This window comes from Myxine glutinosa, chromosome 5, assembly GCF_964187855.1.
Source record: "Myxine glutinosa chromosome 5, kmMyxGlut1.1, whole genome shotgun sequence".
NCBI classification, from domain to species: Eukaryota; Metazoa; Chordata; class Myxini; order Myxiniformes; family Myxinidae; genus Myxine; species Myxine glutinosa.
This window is the reverse complement of record NC_136265.1, coordinates 130,431,591-130,455,233: the sequence shown is the minus strand read 5'-3', so window position 1 is coordinate 130,455,233 and position 23,643 is coordinate 130,431,591. Positions and strand designations below refer to the sequence as shown.

At 43.3% G+C, this 23,643-nt stretch overlaps 1 protein-coding gene across 2 annotated transcripts in view; it reads left to right on the top strand.

Moving 5' to 3' along the window:
• Positions 1–23,231, top strand: part of LOC137427081 (uncharacterized) — a 90,377-nt gene extending 67,146 nt beyond the window's left edge. The window contains exon 5 of one of the 2 annotated variants that reach the window (XM_068116231.2): positions 21,804–23,231. In XM_068116231.2, the coding sequence (XP_067972332.2) occupies positions 21,804–21,920 (117 nt within the window). In that variant the 3' untranslated portion in view covers positions 21,921–23,231. The remainder of the gene's footprint in view (positions 1–21,803) is intronic. The other variant, XM_078778710.1, reaches the window with a different exon arrangement.
• Positions 23,232–23,643: the final 412 nt, after the last annotated feature.

The window sequence follows — 23,643 nt, the reverse complement described above, 5'->3', positions numbered from 1 at the left end:
AGGGCCCAGCACACTTCCTTGGGGAACTCCAGCCTGAACAGGAAGGGGAGATGAGAGAAATCCATTCAGGGCCACACGTTGACTACGACCAGAGAGGAAGTCCGCAAGCCATGCATGGAGATTTCCATGGATACCATAGGAGGAGAGTTTGGTGAGCAGAGCTGGGTGCCAGACCGTATCAAAGGCCCTTGATATGTCAAGGGAGACAGCTCTGATTTCCTGTTTGGCATTGAGGACCTCCATCCATTGTTGAGACAGCAGAAGCAGCATGTCCAGAGTAGAGTGACCTGGTCTGAAACCAAATTGATGATCAGAGATCAAGCCATTGGAGAAGAGGAAAGATTTCATATCCGAAGCAATGATGGATTCCATGACTTTGCTGATAATTGGGAGCAGGCTGATTGGTCTGTAGTTGCAAGGATCTGTTTTTGCACCTTTTTTGTGTAAAGCGGTAATGTTAGCTGATTTCCAGGATGCTGGCAGATGACCTTGAGCAAAAGATAGGGTGAAAAGAACAGAGAGAGGGTGAGATAGAGCGGCAGAGCAGGATTTTAAGACCCGTGGGCTGATGCCGTCTGGTCCAGTTGCAGAATCAGAGTCGAGGTTTGACAAAAACTCCTCCACCTTGTCAGGAGAGAAGGACACAGAGTCCAGGAGCAGTTGGGTTCGACTGGGAAAGGTGGGAACAGAGAGAGATGGGTTTGGGACTAAGGATTTCGAGGCGAACACAGAGTTGAGGCATTCGGCTTTGTCACGTGCGATGTCAACTGTGTGGCCATTTGAGGTAAGGGAGGGGATGGAGGGGGAACAAACACCAGAAACGGATTTGACCAGACGCCACCAGGATTTGGAGGAAGGAGACAGGTTTGAGAGTTCATTCTTGAGTGAGGAGAGATAGTGCTTCCTGGCACTCCTGAGGGTAGACACACACTTGTTCCGAGCTTGGTGGAAGGAACTGAGATTTCCTTCAGTTGGATTAGCCTTCCAAGAGGCAAAGGCAAGTTGTTTCAGGGCAACTGCCTCACCACAAGATTCAGTGTACCATGGACGGGAGGAAGGGTAAGACAATTGAAGGCGAGATGGGATAAATCTGTGCATGAGAGAGATCAGTTTGCTTTGGAAGAATTCCCAGGAAGAATTGATGTCAGAGGCAGTGGAGATGGGAGACCAATCCAGACGATTGATGGCTGCTTGAAGACCGTCCCAGTCGGCCTGAGTGAAATGCCAGACTCGTCGACGCTGAGGAGGCTCTCTGAGAATGGCCAGAGAGATGTCCACTTTGACAAGCACATGATCAGAAGAACCGATTGGAGCAGAAGAAGAGCAGCAGACATTAGCAGGGAAGTTTGTCATAACCAAGTCTAGAAGAGAAGATACTCCATTGGCTGAGATCCGGGTCGGGAAATTGACAGATTGTGTCAATCCCAGTGAGTCACAGAAGTCCTTTGCTGAGGTGCCATGACTAGTGAGAGAGGAACCCACACCCAACCAGGTGGCATGATGACAGTTGAAGTCACCACATATGAGGAAGAGAGAGTTGGGATGAGTGGATAGAAGTTGGTCCATGTTGTCAGACATTGAAATGTAGATGGAGTCATCACTGTTTGGGGGACGGTACAGAACACATATGAACAAAAGGTGGGAGCGGAGAGGAAGCCGTAACCAGAGGTACTCCTGCGGGTGAGGAGGAAAGAGAGCAGTGCAAGGAGAGTGAGGAAGAGAGTTTTTGACAAAGATAGCCACCCCACCACCAGGCCGAGGCTCAGGTCTATCATACCGGAGGAGGGAGTAACCAGGAAGAGATATTAAGGAATCAGAGACATCTTGAAGGAGGAAAGTCTCTGTTAAGCAGATCAAGTCTGGATTGTCAGAAGCAACCTGTATGGAGAGATCAGTCAGGTTTGAGCGAAGGCCCCGGATGTTTGAGGTCCATACCGTTAATGAAGAGAGAGGGGGAGCATCGGGTACAGGACAGGGGAGGGGAGGAGTAGGGTAAGATGAAGGATGAGAGGGGGAGGTAGGGAGAGCAGTTGATAGTGTTTCAGATGTTGCAGAAGAGTTCCAAGAAAGGGAAGGATGAGGAGGATGAAAGGTTTGCTGGTGAAGGGATGCGGCACAGTGAGGGGTTGTTTGAGGGGGGGGCAGAGGAAAGTAGAAGGTTTGGGGGGGTGGAGGTATGAGATAGAAGGGAGACGAAGTGGGGAGGAGGCAGCTTGGAGGAGGAGGGGGGAGGAGAGAGAATTGGAGAGGAATGGTATGGGGGGAGAATTGAATGGGAGGGATTGGGGGGGAGTTTTGAAGGGGAGGAGTGAGGGGGGAGTTTAGGAGGGGAGGGGCAAGGGGGGAGTTTTGGAGGGAAGGGGAAAGGGGGGAGATCAGGAGTGGAGGGGCAAGGGGGGGGATTAGGAGGGGAAGGGCAAAGGGGAAGTTTAGGAGGGGAAGGGCAAGGGGGGAGTTCAGGAGTGGAGGGGCAAGGGGGGAGTTTAAGAGTGGAGGGGCAAGGGGGAAGTTTCGGAGTGTAGGTGCAAGGGGGGGGATTTGGATGGGAGGGGCAAGAGGGGAGTTTAGAAAGTGGATGATTAATGAAAGACGAACATTGATAACAAATTGGGTTTGTTGTGATTTTCAAGTTAGCAATCCGGTTCAGGATGATGGAGGAGGGATGGAATGAATGTGAATTTAGACCATGTAGTGAGGGAGACGTATAAGATATTGAATTTCTTTTTTTTGAAGTGGAATGAGTTGGAGAGGAAATTGAGAAAAGCCTTTTAAATAGGAAGAAAAACAGCGTGTTGTAATATACCACTGAATAAAAAACAGAAGGGGAAAGGTTAAACATATTTAAAAATATTTAAACAGAACTATGAACAATCTTATATGCACAAAAATACCAACGGGGGGAGAGCCGAGAGGGACCACCACGAGTCACGTGAACAGGGCAAACGGTGGATGGCAAGGAGATAATGGGGGTGGGGCGAACAGCACACCTGGACAGAAAATACAGGATGAGACAACAGTACACGTGGAGAAAATAAAATAAATGTTTTTGGTTTTTTTTTGTTTTTTTTTGGGGGGGGGGGGGTGGGGATTTAGAACGTTAGACAGTATTATGTTCGGGGTAGAAGGGAAAAAACCAAGAGCCAAGCAAAACACACTTAAGTTAACAAAACACCGACGGGGGTACAACTACAGTACAAGGCCACACACGAGGTGCAGAACACGATTAATTAAATACGAGTTACAGGAAATTCAAACCAAAACTAACTATAATCAAACAATATCACATGGACGATAAAATAACGAATTGAAATTTGACAATCTATCTGGGGAAATGGGGGAGAAACACGTGGTCGAAGAACGAACGAACGAATAAGAAAGAATAAACGAATGAGCACAGAGAAGGTAATGTCTTTTTTTTTTGTTTTTTTGAGTTGAGATTTACATAAGGAAGTAGGCTTTGGGGTGGAAAGACTGCGAAAACAGAGAACGAAAGTTATTGGATCACGAACGACAGGCGCTGAGAGAAAAACAAAGCCTCAAGGTTGTACAGTGTACACTGTACAGGGCCTCGAGACGACACGAATTAACGCGATTTTCAATACAGGTATGAAAGATTTGCACCGAAAATCTTTGACGGGACAATATACGTACATACACCATAAAAGAAATACAGTTATAACGAAAATACAAATTGGAACAATGACTTAACTTCGATTTCGATGGAGAGCGTGGAGACCTGCGAAAAAACGAACCGTCGCCAGCAAGACCGGAAACGGAAGTCAAGTTCCCTCTACTATTAACTCTACCCTGAGTGCGACAGTTTTACAGATGTTCACAAATGAGTAAATATGTCCCCCTGCGACGTTGCACCCTTCTCCTCTCAGAAACACACCCACAGGATAACCGAATCGCGGAAAGAATTCTCAAACTAAACATACAGCCGGTAGGGAGCATTATTTACATAAGACTACACTGATATTTACACTACGATCCAGGACCTGTTTTTGGAGGAACACATGCAGATGTTATGCATAGAGAGAGCACGCATGCCAGCATCGATACACCAACCCACGAGTGCTCTGTGGCCTTACGGCCTTTAATAATGTGCAGAGCACCCCATCCAAGCACCAAAAGCACCACCCCATCATGTACAGTCAGCACCATCCGGTGCACCAATAAAGTGTTCAACAATCACCGGTGGTGTCGCAGCCGGCCGATGTTCTGCCGCTGGTCTTGCCTTCCTGTGGTGTACTTGGCCTTCTGGCTTCTTTCAAAAATAAAGAAAGGCGCCAACCGCGTCCATTTCTGTATTGTGGCCGTCAGGGGGCCAACTATAAGTGGTTCACCTGTATGGCATAGGTGCCACGTTGACCCATAGGTCCATCAACGGGGGGTGCTTGCCCGCAAAAGAACTGCGGTCCATGGTGGGCGGCCACAAACATTGCGGTCCATATGGTGTATCGATCCCGGCAGCAAGCAGCGAAAGTGCAGGCCCACAACTGCGGAGCCAGCACCTCTCTCTCCTCTCTCTCTGCCCCAAAGCCAGATCCTCGGAGGTGGGAGACAAAAGAAGAAGACAAGTGAGTAAGGTGGTAAGGGCGCAAAAGTGCACGCAACATCAGGTAATGCACACTGGGGGCACATGGGAACCAGGTGAGACAGGTACGTTCCTACCGTACGCCCCCCCCCCCCCCCCACCAGGTAACCTACATTGCCCCTCCCTTACCCCTTACTGTATCCACAAAACACAACACTACCCATAAACATCTACTTTACAAATCAACAAACGTCCCTACTGTCTTCCCCGTTCCTCCCATAAACCAAATTCGTCTTCTCTCCCTCCTAACCAATCAAATTTGCCATTTTCAACTCTCATCAAAATTTGCCATCTCCAACTCAACATCATAATTTGCCATCACCAACTCAACATCAAAATTTGCCATCACCAATTCATCATCAGTCCCTCCTAAGGAGGGAGAGACGGAATCACCCCAATGTCTCATCCACGTCGTGATGCGTCTCACCAATCCAAACAGCAATTCTCCTTTCCTGCACACAGAACAAAGAAAACACAGGTGTGGAGTCATCATCACCACAGGTAAGTGGCTGCGTATGGTGCGACAGGTTCATCAATCCTAACTATTTCCTAAATGACTTTAACAACTTTACATTACCCGGGGTCTTTCTCCTGCCAAACCATTGGCCTTCTTTCACTATGGGTTCTAAAAACCAATTCCCATTGACCAAACTGTGGTGCTTTTCAATTTGGGGTCTCACTCCCCCGATTCATCTCCCGGTGCCCTCGCACAATTTCTGGGCCGCGACGTGTAGCTCTCCCAGCAGTTCTACCCACCTGCACACCTCCACCACTGCAGTTGCCTCCGAGCTTACCTGCTCCTCACCCTAACCTAACTACCTGGGGAAGGCCCTCTGGCGCTCTCCCCACTCGGTGCCCTCTCTGGCACTGGGCTACCCGGGTCCGTCCTCCGGATCCTCGGGCCCCACTGACACTAACGGCTCCCAGAGCCCACCTGCGGCTTCACCTGGCCGACATCCTCACAGTGGTGGAGTGCCCAACCAACTACACATACTAACAGGCTACACGCCCAGCCATTTCCACAACACTAATGCACCCATCCACAATACCATTCTGCAACCGCACCACAAATGCCAATATCCAACCACAATTTACCTATACCCTCTACCTATCACTTACACTACCCGCCCCGGGTATCCGTGATGGGGGTCCACTCTTCCCCCATTCACACCTTCGCACCATGCACACCACTCCGTACCACTTACTCCAACTCTCTCCACACCACTCATTCTCTGCTCCATATATTCCACACACCTGTACTTGCACACCTGTGCTCTCATACTTGGTGCCGCCTGCACCCTTCTCTCCCCAAGCGCATTCGCGCTGATCCACACACTCACTACTCACACACTGCTCCACACTGCTCCACACACCTGTCCAGCTCTCACACAGCATCATCTCATCTAACTACTCCCCTCTGAAACTTGCGCTTCCCAGTCGTCCCTTTAAACTATTGCGCTCCCACGTCATTATAATCCATACTAAACTACCTGCGTCCCCACTACAGGTATCAGTCACTAACTAAACTTAACGTTACCTAATGTCAATCTCTTCTAGGGCCCTATCAATATCCTAACCCACCCGGGCTAGTTTTCACTGCCATACACCCCATAAACTATTGCTCCTTTGCCCCCACCATGGGAAGGGTGGTGGATTTGCCATCCCACCACATCGGGGGTCTCTCACTACCAATTTTGCACATCAAATTTCAACAAATCAAAAATTTGCCAATCACTACTGTTAGGGAAGTGTTGAAGGGACTCAAGACGCCAGTGGTCGGACACAGGTTTTACAAAAGGTCTGGTTTATTAACTGGTTATTCACTTTACATTCCATTTACCAAATAATACCGCATAATATAATGGATCAGGTTTACTCTTTTCGCATGGTCCTTCTCGTTCGGCCGATGTTCCTCCGCCATGCTCGTCCGTTCCGTCGGTCAGAGCTCCTGATAGCAAGTCCTGCTCACTCCACGTTTGCTCTCGTTTATATCGCCAAGCTGGACTTAATCTCCTCTCCGCTAATGTCCCGAGGTCATGCATCGCACCGAGTCCTGGCATCAGCTCGCTCCCCTCCTGCTGTGTAAATGGAAATCACAGCAGGGGGGGGGTGCTCTAGCCTGGGGCCTTGACCAGGTGTTTCAAGAGATTACATTGTTCATACACATTCCTAACTCATTTACAAACCCGTCCCCCACAGAGTTTGCATGTAAAATGCATCTGCTTTGTTACTAGGTCAACCAATAAGTTACCAGTGCCAATTAATAAGTTACACTGAATTACACTTCCACAATTCCCTCATCTTTTTGTTTTTGTTTATATTAACCATTAATCTAAACATCAATATAAGTAAACAATCAATCACTACAAGTAAACATCATTACAAGTATAAGTAAATAATCAATCACTTTGGTAATCAAATTCCCTTGGGCATACACCGTCATCCTGCAAGAATCACAAAACATTTCGTTGGTCATTGACTCCTTCCATATCGTTCAATCTATTGCATTTGCATCACAAATATATTTTCAAAACAACACTTCACCATCACCAAGATACAACAATTTCACTTCATTTTCAAGTTTTGTAAAGCATCTGCACCATCTGGCAAAAACGTTTGCCTCCACACAAATGTTGACTTTGTTTGAAAGGAAGGGCTGATCACTTGTGTTTGAATCCAGGTATGAAACATTTTCTCCTAATGTCTTCATAGCTCCTGCACTACTTCGTGTAGGATTTCGCTGTTGTGGTAACATTGCGGAGTCATAGACTGACCCTGCTCTCCTTGTAGCATTCTTGCCACTTTTTGCTGTAAACCATAGTAATTCCTGAACAAGGCCTTCACCCAGTTGTAGTCGACTTGCCTCCTCCCTTATTGTGAGTGGGCAGCAAGTATTGGTGTGACATTGATTGGCCAGCAAGATGTGGAACAGGGATGCCGGATGCATCCACAATGATGTTGGGACCATGGTGTTCAGGTCATTCATGGTCCTTACCAGGAGCAATCCAGCAGAATCGTGCACAGCTGTTGTGACAAGGGCACAGCCGTTTTTTGCAGCTCCATGCTGGTTCCCCGGACGTTGGTGAAGTAATAACATATGTCCCCGCATTTCACAGAGGTTGCAGGTAAAATGTCGTTGTCCTGCAACTTCTGATGTGGTGAATGTTCGAAGTCTTCGAACAAGAGTAAGTGATCGCCTTTCTTTCATATGTTGCAGTGTGATCCAGGCAAATGGTCACATAAATTTCCTTGGTGAAGGTAAGCATTCATCTCCAAGTTACACGGGAGAATGTCTTCATCATTCTTTGAGAAAGAGGGTGTATGCCACGATTAACTTCATTTTTTAGCCACAAATTTTCTTTCTTTCTTCTTCCCAATTCCGTTAGCAATCCCTCCAAAATGTGATCTCGTCTTATCCTTATGCTCAGTCATATCTGAATCTGCTTTCCGCACACACTGAATCAGATAGGGTACATCTTACCATGAAATCAGCATAATCATGTATATCTTCCGACAGTTTCACATTCAACAATTTGTTGTTTTTCCTTAACACAAAAAGTTATATTCATTTATATGCGTCACACAAATAATATTCAATCAGGTATGTATTTTATTACTAAACTAAGAATAGCATTGTATATGATTACAATCACAAACGGGAATACCTAATTCCCAACAACAATTTTCCCAAACCAACAAATTAAGCATAATGTATTATTACCATAATTCCTCTCCACTTTTTCTTTTCCCTCTTTTCCTAACAGTGTGTCACTCGTGGTGATATGAGTTCATTGATATTGTAATTGACACAACTCATAACATTGTCGTTATGCCATTATCTTAATTCTACTGTTTATGTCGCCATAAAAGTCTTCCTTTTCTGGTTCCACATTTCTTTCCTCATTTGTCACTTCATGTGTTATCATCGTGTTGTTGGTTACCTTATTCAAACACACCGTCACTAAGGCTTTCAAGCAAGCCACCACTAAAACAATTGCCAATATAACTACTAAACCAACAAACAAGTCTGCTACTCCTTGTATATATTCATATCTATGACATAGTTATATGTCGATGACATTTAACATTATATACCAAACTAACAAGCTTCCTAAAAGGTAAATAAAGAAAATCCCTTAATATGTAACATAATCAGATTATTTGTCTTACCCTGATCCCCCTATCTCGCGGGGTTGAACTCAATCCCCTGATCATGAGTGTAGTTGTGATACATTTTTTCACTCATGTTGTATTAATATCAGCAGGTAATTGTATGTCATGTAGGCAAATAAATGTCACTATTCCAAGTAGGAATATCACATGTTGAAAATGTAATGTTTATCAATGCAAGGGGTGTTAAAATGTAATTCAAATGACTGTAAATCACGACTATCATTTTTCTACCACTGAATGTTCTGCTGGGCTGCTAGGTGCAGCCTCATTTTCTGTGGGATCGTCCACCTTAGCCCCATGTGCTTGCTTGCAATGAGAGGCATGAATCCAACTTTCTATTTTGGGTCCATATTTGTTTCTATTCTTATCAATCTCCTATGGTTTATCAATTCGTTCCAAGATACCGCAACCAAAGGTTTTAACCAAAGCTCTACCAAACTATTTCCAATTTGAACAAAAAATGCCAGTGAAACAATGATTCGAAGGATTAACTTCAAGGGGTCAATAAATTTATCCTATAGCCAGATCTAATTTTCCCATCCAATAGTTTGCCTTGCCACATGTCATATTATAACACCTTAATAAACCTTCGAAAAAATGTTTCCCATCTCAACAAATTTCCTTTTTTACAAATAGCCATGTGTAACTTACGTATTTAACTACAATTTCCTCTCAATTTGTTTGGCCTAACTGGCCGCAAAAGTGGCTGCCAGCATGCAGTACCGTTTTTTATCTACCAAGGAAGTGTTCCACACAAGACCTCTACCAAAATGTTGTTTGTAAAAACAAATCTGGGATTTCTGATTACATGGATGCACTCTCAGGACATTTTCAGGCTGCTGTTAACAATCCACTACGATGACTTAATTCCTTTACCCACAATCAAATAATTAGTACAAATTGAGGATATTATCCCTATCACATTCTTTTATAGATTCATTATGTTGGATCTAATTTTTCCCATAATTTTCCACTGCTGTAAGGCGGAACAATAGCTCTCATAAGTCTTAGTAATATCGTACTTAATTTGCCCAGCAGAGAATAATTTATTTACTATCCTTTCTCATCTGTTAACCAGTGTCTTTGTTTAAACTCCAGAACTGAAAAACCCACAATAGTTCAAACCAGCAAAATTTTCTTTACTCTTTTCCCATATCATCTATGCCTAAAACACATCCATACATACAGCACAATTTATATGCTGATAAAATTCAAGTTTATATATATAAAATCCATGAGCAGAGTATTCTGGGAAGTCAGTGTAAGACCTCTCCCAAATTTGGATGATTTTGTACTTCCTCATTTCCTTTTATGAAGCTCATATCCATAAATAGATGTTATTCTCATATACATTCTATCAAAAATGGAATCCCAAAATTACTCACAATTTTACTATTAATTAATGGCTGCTCATAACCCAGCACATCAAATTTTTTATATTCCATTTCCCTTGACAAAAGAGATAATGTTCATAATCAAATTATATTTCTATTTTATTTTACGGATTCTCTGGATATTCAATCCCATCCACATATCCCAATCCCATCCACATATCACTATCCATTTCCAGACAGGCACACTGTCGGTGTCAACAATCTTGTAAGATTGATACACAAAAACACACACACACATGCATTATGCATATTTGTTTGCGTTGGAACCATTATTTACAGATCAGATGGGTGTCAATTTTATTTCAATTTCATAAAATTTGTCAATCAAATTCAAAATGCTTATAGACAAATAAACCAAAAGTCCATTCTTAGAAAACCCTTATGATGTCAAATTGAAATTACCCTTTCTGCCTTCACAATAATCTATCCAAATTTTGACTACACACCCATTTGCATGTCAGTCGACCATTGACCTATCAATCGTGCGGAACAATAGTCCGAAATTCCCACCTGATCATCATGTGACTCTTGTTACTTGGTTTGCCAACAATTGCAACGCAATTGTTCCAAACTTTGTAAATTAAAAATTGCTGTGCCCAAAATAGAAGATCCAATTTTGGCATTTGATCAATTAATTATTAATTTGTTAACAAGCAAAAAGAAAAATGAATCATTCTTGCTCTGAAAACTTTTCAGACACAAGAATCATTGACAGTTGTTCATGTTTGTCCAGTAATCGAATCTGTTGAGGCCAATCATCATTTGGGATTTGCAGCAATGAAGGCCTAATCATTGTCTGAGGTACCGGTAAGCACTGGTACCCTTGATCTTGGTTTGCCCCATGACCTTGTCTTCCTGTTGACATACGGACATCTTCTTCTCCAATGTCCCATCTTTCCACACTCGAAACACCGGTTTCTGTCGTTGTCTGATCTGTGCACCTGTGCACTTGTATTGCTGGGCTGCATCTCTACATCCCTGAGTTGCCACTGCAATCTCTCGTTATCTCCTGAAACACGAAAAAATTCTCTGTACCGTCCTTTTTGGGGAGACAACTGGAAATCAGATGGGACAACTGTCACTTTCATTCCTAATTTCGAGGGCAGTTGTGCATTTGTCTCCTCCACTGTATCCTGTATCCTTTTTATTTTAAGTTCTAGTTCCGTTATCCGTTCTTGCTGTTCCCGTTGTCTGGATTCACCATCCCAAAGATGGAATGCAAGCCAGTCTACCGTTAGATTCTGTCTCTTCCTGGCTTTCAATCTTTGTTCCAATCTTTCCAATCGACTTCGCTCAAATGTACCATCTCTTGGAAACTCCTCATCATGTCCCTTTGTCCACAAATACCAATTCTCGACCTGCCTTATAGCTTCTGCACCATAACGGTCGTACATATGATGTGTACAAGTACCTTTTTGTGGAATCTCTGGTTGTCCTTGTGTATTCTTGCAGGCTCCATTTCCCATTCTGCCTTTTATCAAAGTAGCGTTGGATGTGTTGTAGTTTGTTCCTCTAAAGCTTCACTCGTACCTCCAGGAAGGATCTCTCCACCTGTTCAAACGGTGATTTCCAGAGAATCTCTCTCACCTGTGGCTTTTGCACAATCCAATCTCACAGATCAGTATTTGCATATGAGCCAGAGGGTCAGTATGAAATGGGTGAATCCTCAGGTGTCCGCTCTGTTGAAGGGGAAATCACACAATGGTAACCGCACATATATATCTATATATAAACTCACCACCTTGCTCAATATTCCCAGGTTGTCTCCACATTGTTAATATCACGCAAAGATATCAAAGCTTCTTTCTTGAGACCGCATTTTCATCAATCAAACAATCAATATATTCAATTCAATTTATTCAGTTCAATTTATTCAGTAAAATTTATTCAATTAAATTCAATCAATTAGATTCAATCAATCAGATTCAATCAATCAACAATTCAATCAATTATTCAATTTCAATTAATTCATCAATATTCATCAATAAATCAAATTAATCATTTTGGATGTCTCCTTGCATAAGCCCTTTCCCCAATGATGTCAGGACAGGTCCATCCATTGACTGAGATCGAATTTCATCGGTCGTCACCTCGGATTCGTACCTCATGTCAATTGATGAATCGCCGTCCTGTCCTAGGGTCATATCTGACATATTTTCCCATTTTGCCTGGTCTCCACAAATTTTCTTTGCAACCACTAAAGGCAACTCATCCTTCATTCGTGAGACAGCCAAAATGGATGGCAGATATTAAAGTTCTTTGGGAAAAATATCTCATCATTTTCCTTTTAATAGTACCCAAAATCTCTTGGCAATATAAATTTCGTAAAACTCCTGAAATGGGACTGTCAAATTCCTTCAATCATGCTAAATTTTGAAACTCCATCGCTTGTAATACCCAATTTATCCCATAGGGCTTGAAAGTTCTTTCTCAAGTTCATGCAGCATTCTGCATTTGAACCCTATGATATCATTCATAATAATCATCATGATTTTATAGTCATGGTCCTATCATAATCATCTATTTAAACGAACATTTCCTTTATCACCACAGCTATGTGGTATAATCAACAATAGAATAAAACTGTACATAGCAACAGGCTACCTCATGGCCACTTAGTATACCTATTGACAATAAGTCATAACAATATCGAATAATCATTGAACAATTCAAAAATCGCTTCCACTGCTCTAGCCGCAGCATCCGTGATATTTGTTTGCTCATTCCCTATTCCTGATTCGTCATCAAGGATCTCCATCATCACACAGCGTACTTAATTCCGCATTTTAATGAGAATTCAACAGGAATTTACGACTCAAAGGAAAAAGAACGAGCAGACCTTTTGCAGGATGATCGTTACAAAATCGTTACATATATTAAAGTATTTATAATGTCGACAAATCATATCTTAATTCTTGCAAGATTTGGTTCTTTGAATAAATCACAGCACCGGGAGGACCAGCTCCAAAAATGGATCTTTGTGTTTATTCAGCACCCTAGTAATTGGTTCTTTGTGTACTAATTACACAGCACCCAGGCCCCGCTCATATGGATCTTTGTGCAGCGCTGCACAGCACCTGAGCAAAAAGGGGTTTCATCTACATTTTCCCTATCCGGCGTACCATCCGTGATATTTGTTTGCTCATTCACTATTCCTGATTCGTCATCAAGGATCTCTATCATCACACCGCGTACTTAATTCCGCATTTTAATGAGAGTTCAACAGGAATTTACGACTCAAAGGAAAAAGAACGAGCAGACATTTTGCCGGACGATAACTGGAATTAGTCGTGAAAATATATCCAAATACACAAAAATACACACCCACACAAATAAACAACATTTATTCCGTTTCACAGAACAAACATTTCCTCTATCATGACATGCATGTCTTCAAAATTATATGACCAAGAGAAAAGTAAAATTAATTATAACTGCGAGCAGTGATAATCCGGGGACCATACCGCTCCATCCTGATTGGACGAGTGCGTGCTAGAGTCGTTAACAACGACAGTCCAGCTCCGATTGTTCAAAATTTCAACTCAATCGATCGAAAAATGAACGCAGGGATGCATTTTAAAGGTGCAGTGGCACTAACTGAGTTGCCACGAATATGGCCACGAAATTGCCAATATGGCCATCACAAAATATTTTCCTTAATCAATTGGCTCATAGCATAACCAATCTGCAAGTATTTCATCCGAAGATGTATCTCTGAGGACTTTTAATTAAATAAGTCATTTATAAATCAACGAGTTAATTTATTAAATGATTAATCAATAAATCAATATTTTCCTTGACAGCCACATCACTTGGTCAGTGTCATGTCCAAATATCAGCTTCCTTACTCAAAAGGTGCCTGAGTTAATGTAATGTAATTACTGTAATAAGATTACTGCAATTACTGTAATGATTACTGTAATTACTGTAATTACCGGAACTGTAATTACTGTAATTACCCCAGGTAATTACTGTAATGTAATTACTGTAATTTAATAAGAAATGTAATTAATTAAATGAGTACTTCATTAATCGCTCATAATGAAATAATTCCTTAATTTTCAATCGATTCACTTTACATTCGACTGGGATTTATATATCCGTCAACTATTTTATTCAATCACTACATTTTATTCAACATAGGCCAAAGTCCACAACAATTTGAAAAATCCTTAATTTTCATTCGATTCACTTTACATTCGACTGGGATTTATATATCCGTCAACTATTTTATTCAATCACTACATTTTATTCAACATAGGCCAAAGTCCACAACAATTTGAAAAATCCTTCATTTTCATTCGATTCACTTTACATTCGACTGGGATTTATATATCCGTCAACTATTTTATTCAATCACTACATTTTATTCAACATAGGCCAAAGTCCACAACAATTTGAAAAATCCTTAATTTTCATTCGATTCACTTTACATTCGACTGGGATTTATATATCCGTCAACTATTTTATTCAATCACTACATTTTATTCAACATAGGCCAAAGTCCACAACAATTTGAAAAATCCTTAATTTTCATTCGATTCACTTTACATTCGACTGGGATTTATATATCCGTCAACTATTTTATTCAATCACTACATTTTATTCAACATAGGCCAAAGTCCACAACAATTTGAAAAATCCTTAATTTTCATTCGATTCACTTTACATTCGACTGGGATTTATATATCCGTCAACTATTTTATTCAATCACTACATTTTATTCAACATAGGCCAAAGTCCACAACAATTTGAAAAATCCTTAATTTTCATTCGATTCACTTTACATTCGACTGGGATTTATATATCCGTCAACTATTTTATTCAATCACTACATTTTATTCAACATAGGCCAAAGTCCACAACAATTTGAAAAATCCTTCATTTTCATTCGATTCACTTTACATTCGACTGGGATTTATATATCCGTCAACTATTTTATTCAATCACTACATTTTATTCAACATAGGCCAAAGTCCACAACAATTTGAAAAATCCTTAATTTTCATTCGATTCACTTTACATTCGACTGGGATTTATATATCCGTCAACTATTTTATTCAATCACTACATTTTATTCAACATAGGCCAAAGTCCACAACAATTTGAAAAATCCTTAATTTTCATTCGATTCACTTTACATTCGACTGGGATTTATATATCCGTCAACTATTTTATTCAATCACTACATTTTATTCAACATAGGCCAAAGTCCACAACAATTTGAAAAATCCTTAATTTTCATTCGATTCACTTTACATTCGACTGGGATTTATATATCCGTCAACTATTTTATTCAATCACTACATTTTATTCAACATAGGCCAAAGTCCACAACAATTTGAAAAATCCTTCATTTTCATTCGATTCACTTTACATTCGACTGGGATTTATATATCCGTCAACTATTTTATTCAATCACTACATTTTATTCAACATAGGCCAAAGTCCACAACAATTTGAAAAATCCTTAATTTTCATTCGATTCACTTTACATTCGACTGGGATTTATATATCCGTCAACTATTTTATTCAATCACTACATTTTATTCAACATAGGCCAAAGTCCACAACAATTTGAAAAATCCTTAATTTTCATTCGATTCACTTTACATTCGACTGGGATTTATATATCCGTCAACTATTTTATTCAATCACTACATTTTATTCAACATAGGCCAAAGTCCACAACAATTTGAAAAATCCTTCATTTTCATTCGATTCACTTTACATTCGACTGGGATTTATATATCCGTCAACTATTTTATTCAATCACTACATTTTATTCAACATAGGCCAAAGTCCACAACAATTTGAAAAATCCTTAATTTTCATTCGATTCACTTTACATTCGACTGGGATTTATATATCCGTCAACTATTTTATTCAATCACTACATTTTATTCAACATAGGCCAAAGTCCACAACAATTTGAAAAATCCTTAATTTTCATTCGATTCACTTTACATTCGACTGGGATTTATATATCCGTCAACTATTTTATTCAATCACTACATTTTATTCAACATAGGCCAAAGTCCACAACAATTTGAAAAATCCTTCATTTTCATTCGATTCAATCAATTATTCAATAATTCTGGACCGGCATGAGGTGGGATTGTCTGTCATGAATTTATTAGTTGATCGAACGAGTTTTTAGAAATGGCGGGAAAACTGAAAAAAAATTATTTATTTCTTTATTTAAAACGGGTGTACACAATTGTACACGTATACGGACCTTACCGAACCTTACCGAACCGGCAAACAAATCTACTCATGGTGCACTTCATGAGCCGATTTGCCTGCAGACCAGAGTAAGGCTTTTAATACTCAGCGTATAATGTACATATCCTCGCAAGCTCACGAATAATAGAATTATTTAAAACGTTCCATCCTTGGATTACCTATAGACAATCACAAGTCCCACACACATCCCCTAGTAATTGGTTCTTTTTTTTTTTTTTTTCTTTCATATTTCATAATGGACCATCCCCAAGATGCTTACCTTGGCGAGGTCCACTCGAAAATCCAAGCGGTGCCTCCATTTGTTAGGGAAGTGTTGAAGGGACTCAAGACGCCAGTGGTCGGACACAGGTTTTACAAAAGGTCTGGTTTATTAACTGGTTATTCACTTTACATTCCATTTACCAAATAATACCGCATAATATAATGGATCAGGTTTACTCTTTTCGCATGGTCCTTCTCGTTCGGCCGATGTTCCTCCGCCATGCTCGTCCGTTCCGTCGGTCAGAGCTCCTGATAGCAAGTCCTGCTCACTCCACGTTTGCTCTCGTTTATATCGCCAAGCTGGACTTAATCTCCTCTCCGCTAATGTCCCGAGGTCATGCATCGCACCGAGTCCTGGCATCAGCTCGCTCCCCTCCTGCTGTGTAAATGGAAATCACAGCAGGGGGGGGGTGCTCTAGCCTGGGGCCTTGACCAGGTGTTTCAAGAGATTACATTGTTCATACACATTCCTAACTCATTTACAAACCCGTCCCCCACAGAGTTTGCATGTAAAATGCATCTGCTTTGTTACTAGGTCAACCAATAAGTTACCAGTGCCAATTAATAAGTTACACTGAATTACACTTCCACACTACCCATCATCTGCCAATCATTACTGCCAATCCTTGGCCAATCATCAAATTTTGCTTTTTTCTAATTTCGGGGCCAAAACACTAACCTCATCACACAGTCTACTCACTAATGCCTCTCGGTGCGCCAATTCCTGTCCAAAGCCCGGCTTCGTACAGCCAAGCCCTGAATGCGGGTTGTGTGGTGCCAGCGGCTGGATACGTCCCGCATTCGTGGCAGGGACGGGGGCTTACCCGGGCCGAGATCCCACGCACCACCTCGGCACGGAGCCATCCCATGGCCCGATCTCGACCTGCCGGAATGCCTCAACAAAAAGTGGTCGCCATGACGACCCTTCCTATTGGGCTGCCCGCTCCGCCTAGTGGAGCACGGATGCGACCGTTCAAAGCGAGGCCTGGCACGCACCGAGGGCCTGATTCGGCTATAAGTCGTTCTAACCTTTAACCCGGTTACCGTCGATGCTTCACCTGGATGCTTACATGCATATGCTACCCCTTGCTTGCTCATACCTTTCCTTACACACCCAGGTACCCTCATTCCGCTCACCGACTTGGTCACACACCTGACCACCGAACACCTTGGCACACATTCGTCGCTCGCACACCTCACCAACACACCTCTTCGCGCCCCTTCCTCGGTCACCTCCTCTGTGACAATCACAGGTGTGCTCTCATTCGCACACCCAACCACGTGCCTCACTACCAATTCCAGCGTGCATTCCCACTCACGCTCTACCATTCCAGGTGTGCTTCTTTTCTCACCTGTCACAACCAACTCACGCTCCGTGCCACTCTCACTACTCTCACCACCACTCTTGACAACGCACTCACCCTTACTCTTGACAGCGCACTCTTTCCCCATGCACCTGTCCGTTACACACCTTTCTCGCGCACACTCTCCCGTTACACCCTCTGTAACACTCACCACAGGTGTGCATTCTTCCTTACTTTTGACAGCGCACTCTTTCCCCATGCACCTGTCCATCACACATCTTTCTCGCACACACTCTCCCGTCACACCCTCTGTAACACTTACCACACCGCGCTTCCATGTGCTCCCTCGCACACGCGCTACGACCGACTCACTCTCGCCAGCACCCTCACTCCTTGGCACGCACTTTTTCCTCACACACCCCAGAGTCGGACTTTCTCGCACACCTCCTTTTTCGCACACCAGACCTGTCGCACACTTCACCAACGGCCTCTCACGAACACCCGGGTCCATCTCGACCCCCAAGCTCATTAAATCACCTGGCGCATCATACGCACGACCATATTGGTCACCACTTACACCGGGTCCTCTTCCTCTTCGCTTCTCCTTCATCACCTGCGTATCCCTCATCCGGTTAATGAGCACATCATCACGATCCGAACACAGACTTTGGACCAATTCTTTTATCTCCTCTTTTATCTCTTTCTTATCCCCTCTCCGTCGCTTCTTAATTTCGCTCACCCCTTCTTCCACTTCTTCTAATTTCTGCTTCACCTCTTTTATTCCCCGGTACGTCTCCTCCAGCTCGTCCTCTAAGGCTACCTTGACCGTTTCCATGTGCGTCCTCACCTGCCGGTCCTTCGTCGCCATTACCTCTATCACCTCGTCCAACCTCGTTGTCAGTCCCTCACGTACCATCTGACATTCCCTCTTCGTCGCTATCAAGTCATCTTTTAGTTCTTTCTGTGTCGCCTTTAACCCTCCTAATACTGCAGTGTTCCTTTGAACCTGCTCCGTTAGTCCTTTTTGTCCCTCCGTCAGTTGTTCCACCTCCTGCGTCAGGTCCTCTATGCCCCCTTGCAATTTTACAGTCCCCTTTCTCACCTCCTTCTCCATGCGCTCCTTACAGTGCCTCACCTCCTCGCGCACTCCTCCGACCTCCTCACTCACACCTCCTCTGATCTCCTCTCCCATCACTTGCATCTCCTGCCCAGATGCCACTCTCATCTGCTCCATTTCCTCCCTGTGAGCATCCAGTTTGGTTTCTACCCCCATTCTGACCCCCTCTATCTGCTGCCCCATTTGGTTAACTTCCCTTTTCGCTTGGTCCCTCATGTCCCTCAATTTGCCTTCCATCCTGTTTTCTAACCCCTCTAACCCCTTTTGCATCCCTTCCATTTGATTCTCTTGAGCGGCCATTCTGTTTTCTACCCCCATTAACCCATTTTTCACCTCTTTTATCCCGTTGTCTAACCCCTCAAATTTGTCGTCTAACTTCCCAAATTTCTTGTCTAATCCCTTAAAATTATTGTCTAACCCCTCACCGGTACCCCTCGCTTCGTCCCTCATTGCCCCCATTTGGCCCTCTAATCGCTCACTATCAGCCCTCAATCCCACAATTTGGTTTCCCAATTGCTGACTATTAGCCCTCATCTCGTCCTTCATTTCTTCACCCGACTTAACCATAAAGGCCTTTATTTGTTCCATAAATAGGCCCCAATCCATCGGCGGCGCTACCACGGTCGCGGACGCGGTCGCCGTGGCCATGTGCGAGGCGCCATTTTGCGCGCCCGCAACCTCGTGCGCGACGACGCTATTTTGCGAATCTGCTACCCTCACTGCTTCGCTCTCCTCTTGTCCCTCATTTTGGTCCTGGATCGACCCTGCCTCCCTCTCCTCTACCGGAACCCAGCCGTCTTGGTCTGCCATAGCGCGACTTTCAAAATTCGGGTTTTTATTTTTTTTGTAAAACACAATTAAATTTCGCTATTATAATTTCGAGCGCGTGAAACGCGCTCCGGATCGAATCCCACTTCCCGACACCAAATGTTACAGACGCGATTTTGGATGTTAGTTTACCGAGCGGTTTGGTATGACCGCATCTGCACAGTTTACCCGATTCCACTCGAACGTTGGCCAAATCGCGCTATGCTAAATCAATTAAGGAAAGGACACAACGGCTGGGTTAGATGACACAACACCAGGGGTACAGTTCTCAAGACCTCCGGAGGAGGTTATAATATTTGTATGCAGAACGTTGAGATTACAAGGACAAGAGGTACAGCATAGGAAGGTGGGCACTTAATCACGGTCTTATAGTAGCCCCGACAGACCACAGATAAACAGGACAAGACTGACTCACACAGGGATTGATGGCAAGGAAGGGCAGGTAGTCGATGGACAGCACAAGGTGCACCTTGGCTCAGGGACAGGATAGCGCGGTCCAAAAGATGCAGGGAGGTATCGTCGCGCTGGAGGTGGCGTCTGGTTCTCTTCAAGCTGGGGGCGCATCTGACGTCACGTCCGGTAAGTGGCTGCGTATATCCAGCGGGGAGTGACACGCCCTCGGCTCGTTAGCTCCACCCCAGATGGAATCGGCCCGCCGCTTCTTATTGGGTGCGGGGGGTTACCGGGCTCCGCCCTTGACGAGGGGCCGACAGTCAGCCCCTTCGTGGTAACCCCGCCGGAGCACATGGGCAATGGCGGCTAACCAAGCCGGAGTGAGGACGCACACTCCCCGCGCGCTGTTGTTGTAGTTGTTGTTGTTGTTGTTGTAGTTTCATGAGGAAGATGGGAGGAGGCATGGGGAGGTCCTAAACTCACTACTGGTGCCATACAATCACATTCTGGTGCAACGAAGAGTCAGAATTAATGGAAACGAGTCCTTAACTGACATAGACTAAGAATAACTAGCAAGATGTCCTATAGTTGTCTACGTGAGATGCGGTGAACCTGGGCACGACATTTAATGGGGGAAAAAGGGGAAGGTCGGTTCTACAGAGTGTTGTTTACAGACAATGGGACTAGGGAATGGGGGATTGGGGATAGTTGGGGAGTATTGGGGAAATAGGGGAATATTTACAAGCGGATATGGATGGAGGCCAAATCCCATATCCGCAACAGTATTCTTTGAATATCATTGAGTTGGTAATGGTACATACCCTTGTTATTAGCATCTTAAAGGTGTTCTGTAAGTACTGTGCTGATCAACGGGATGAACCATTGCAAGGCAGGCATAATCTATAGTTGGTAATAAAATAATAAAAGAAATAACACCACAAAATTGATAACCGTTCATCAATAATTATTCACTGACAATTTTTGTCGGGATGTTGCCGGTTTTATGCCAAATGTATTATTTGAAAGTTTTGTGGGTTAAAAACATGTTATTGGAAAATCACTATACTGTGGCGGGCACAAGGGGCAATAATTCCGTGCACCAGTGGGTGGCGCGAGCGTCCAGGCGGGGAGCGAAAGCACATGCCCCGCCTTTCGACCGATCGGCCACGCCCGGGGACTAGGCGTGGCCTCGGCACATATATGCGGGCTCTAAGCTCGAGCCCGCCCAGTGCTGAAGTACGAGCTTTGAATAAAGACTCTTTGTTATACCAACGCGTTGTGGCCTACCTCTCTGGCAATCGAGTCGTGTGTGCACAGCACCACAATACTGTATATTGAATGAAAAAAGATGAAATATTTTCTTGCATATTGATTATTACTCGCTTTGCCATCCCATCCAATATTGTTTAGAATGACAATCTCCTGGTGCTAACTCACTCGCTCATTCATTCCCTTTTTAACTCATTCACGAACCCATGACTACCTTACAGAACGAGGAAGATGAACTGACTTATGTCACTCTCGCCATCAAGATGAACGAAACGCCTCGTCCTGCTACCCCCAACCAATCCGAGGACACCTCCATCTATGCTGTTGTTAAGAAATAGATTTCAAGCTTTGTCCCCTAAATCGTCATGCTTACCTGGGCAAGGATTGCTTACATGTGCAAGTTAATCAAAATAACTTTTGTGGATTTATTGGTGTGCTCTCCCTACTTACTCTTTATGCTCCAAGCCGAACCTGAACTCCTGTTCCTGAGTCAAGTTGCTCTTCTCGTGCACATAATGCCTGGGCTGCTCTTGATTAACTTTGTGGGGCCTAGTTAGGCTGCTGAATCAATACCCCATAGGTTAAATCAGGATGTGCAAATTTGGACAAGGTAGTAGGACAGAACAGGTGACTCTTTTCCTCAGATACTGCAGGGTCTTTAACGTCTACAAGTGTTAACTGATGGAACAGTCGGTTTCATGTCCCCTTGAAAGGACAATGTGCTCCTGCCTGCTAAGCTCTAGCATGACAATTGGTAGTTGGATCCCATTACTTTGACAATCAACCCCAGGATTGATCGCTTCGCTGTCCTTCCATCTGTGTCGAGTTTTTTTTTTTGTTGTTTCACAAGTTTTACTTTCCAAGACCTAATTCTCTCATGATGCAAAATGTATCAATTTCCCCAAAATGCGGAAATTGTGGGGTTTACCTTTCCACTGATGTTGAATGTTAACTCATCAGAAAATGTCAACTTGTCAAGAAACTAATGGGGAAATGTGGATTTAACAACAATAACACAATACGAACATTAACATTGACAAACTTTATGAATTGTACTTTCACGTGCCATTTACAGTTTGCTTCCATATCACGTGTACATCCAAATGTTATTCAAGTTCAAAGTTGCACAAGGACTTCCTTTAGTCTGGAATCTTTCCTCAGAGAGAGTCAAATGATTAGGCAAAAGGATAAAATTTATTGAAACAAGTTCAAGTACGAGCAGCAACCTCTCAATTGCAAATGAATGTTCATGTAGAGTTCATAGCTCGAATCTCCAGCTCACTGTACTGATTCATTTACAGAAGTTTACACCAACATCCTGCGGAGACTTCCGGTTCCGGCACGAGCCTTTTCCTTCCCCGGAATAATGTTTCTCCTGCATTTTTTTCTTTTCTTTTAAATCACTTCTAGAGAAGGTTCTCGACTCCACCAGAGAATATCACCTTTCTTCTTTCTACTTTTGATTGCAGCACTTGGCTGCGGAGTGGCATCATGGCCGATGCTCGTGGCTGTGTCGCTGATAACCATCCTCTGTATGTTATGGCAGGAATTTGTAATTTGTTCACGGTGCCGACGATAACTCACCTACTCTTTGCGAAAGACAACGTGGGATCTTTGACGTCCACCGACTAATTCCGACAAACAGGGAAGCTGTCATCCCGGTCTGGTATCCGGAAGCCTGCCAGATACCAGAATGGCAGTTTATAGCTGGGCCGGGATTCAAACCCCTGCTAGACAGCTGAGACGTCTGTGTGCATTCCTCTCGGCCATCCCGGAATATCACCCTGAAGACGCCACCTAACACCTGCTGCAGCATCATGCAAATATCTCATACACCTGCGATGTCAGGTTCCGCGTGACATCGCAACTCCAACTTCCTTGCAAACACACCCGTAGTTATTATTATTATTAGTATTATTATTATTTTGTATACAAGATCGAGGCTCGTGTAAGCACTAACATCAATCACAAAAAAAATAAACGGACACAAAACATACAATAAAGGGAGCGGGAGACAAGATGGGGAGAGAGAGGGAAACACACAGGTACAACAGCAGAGAG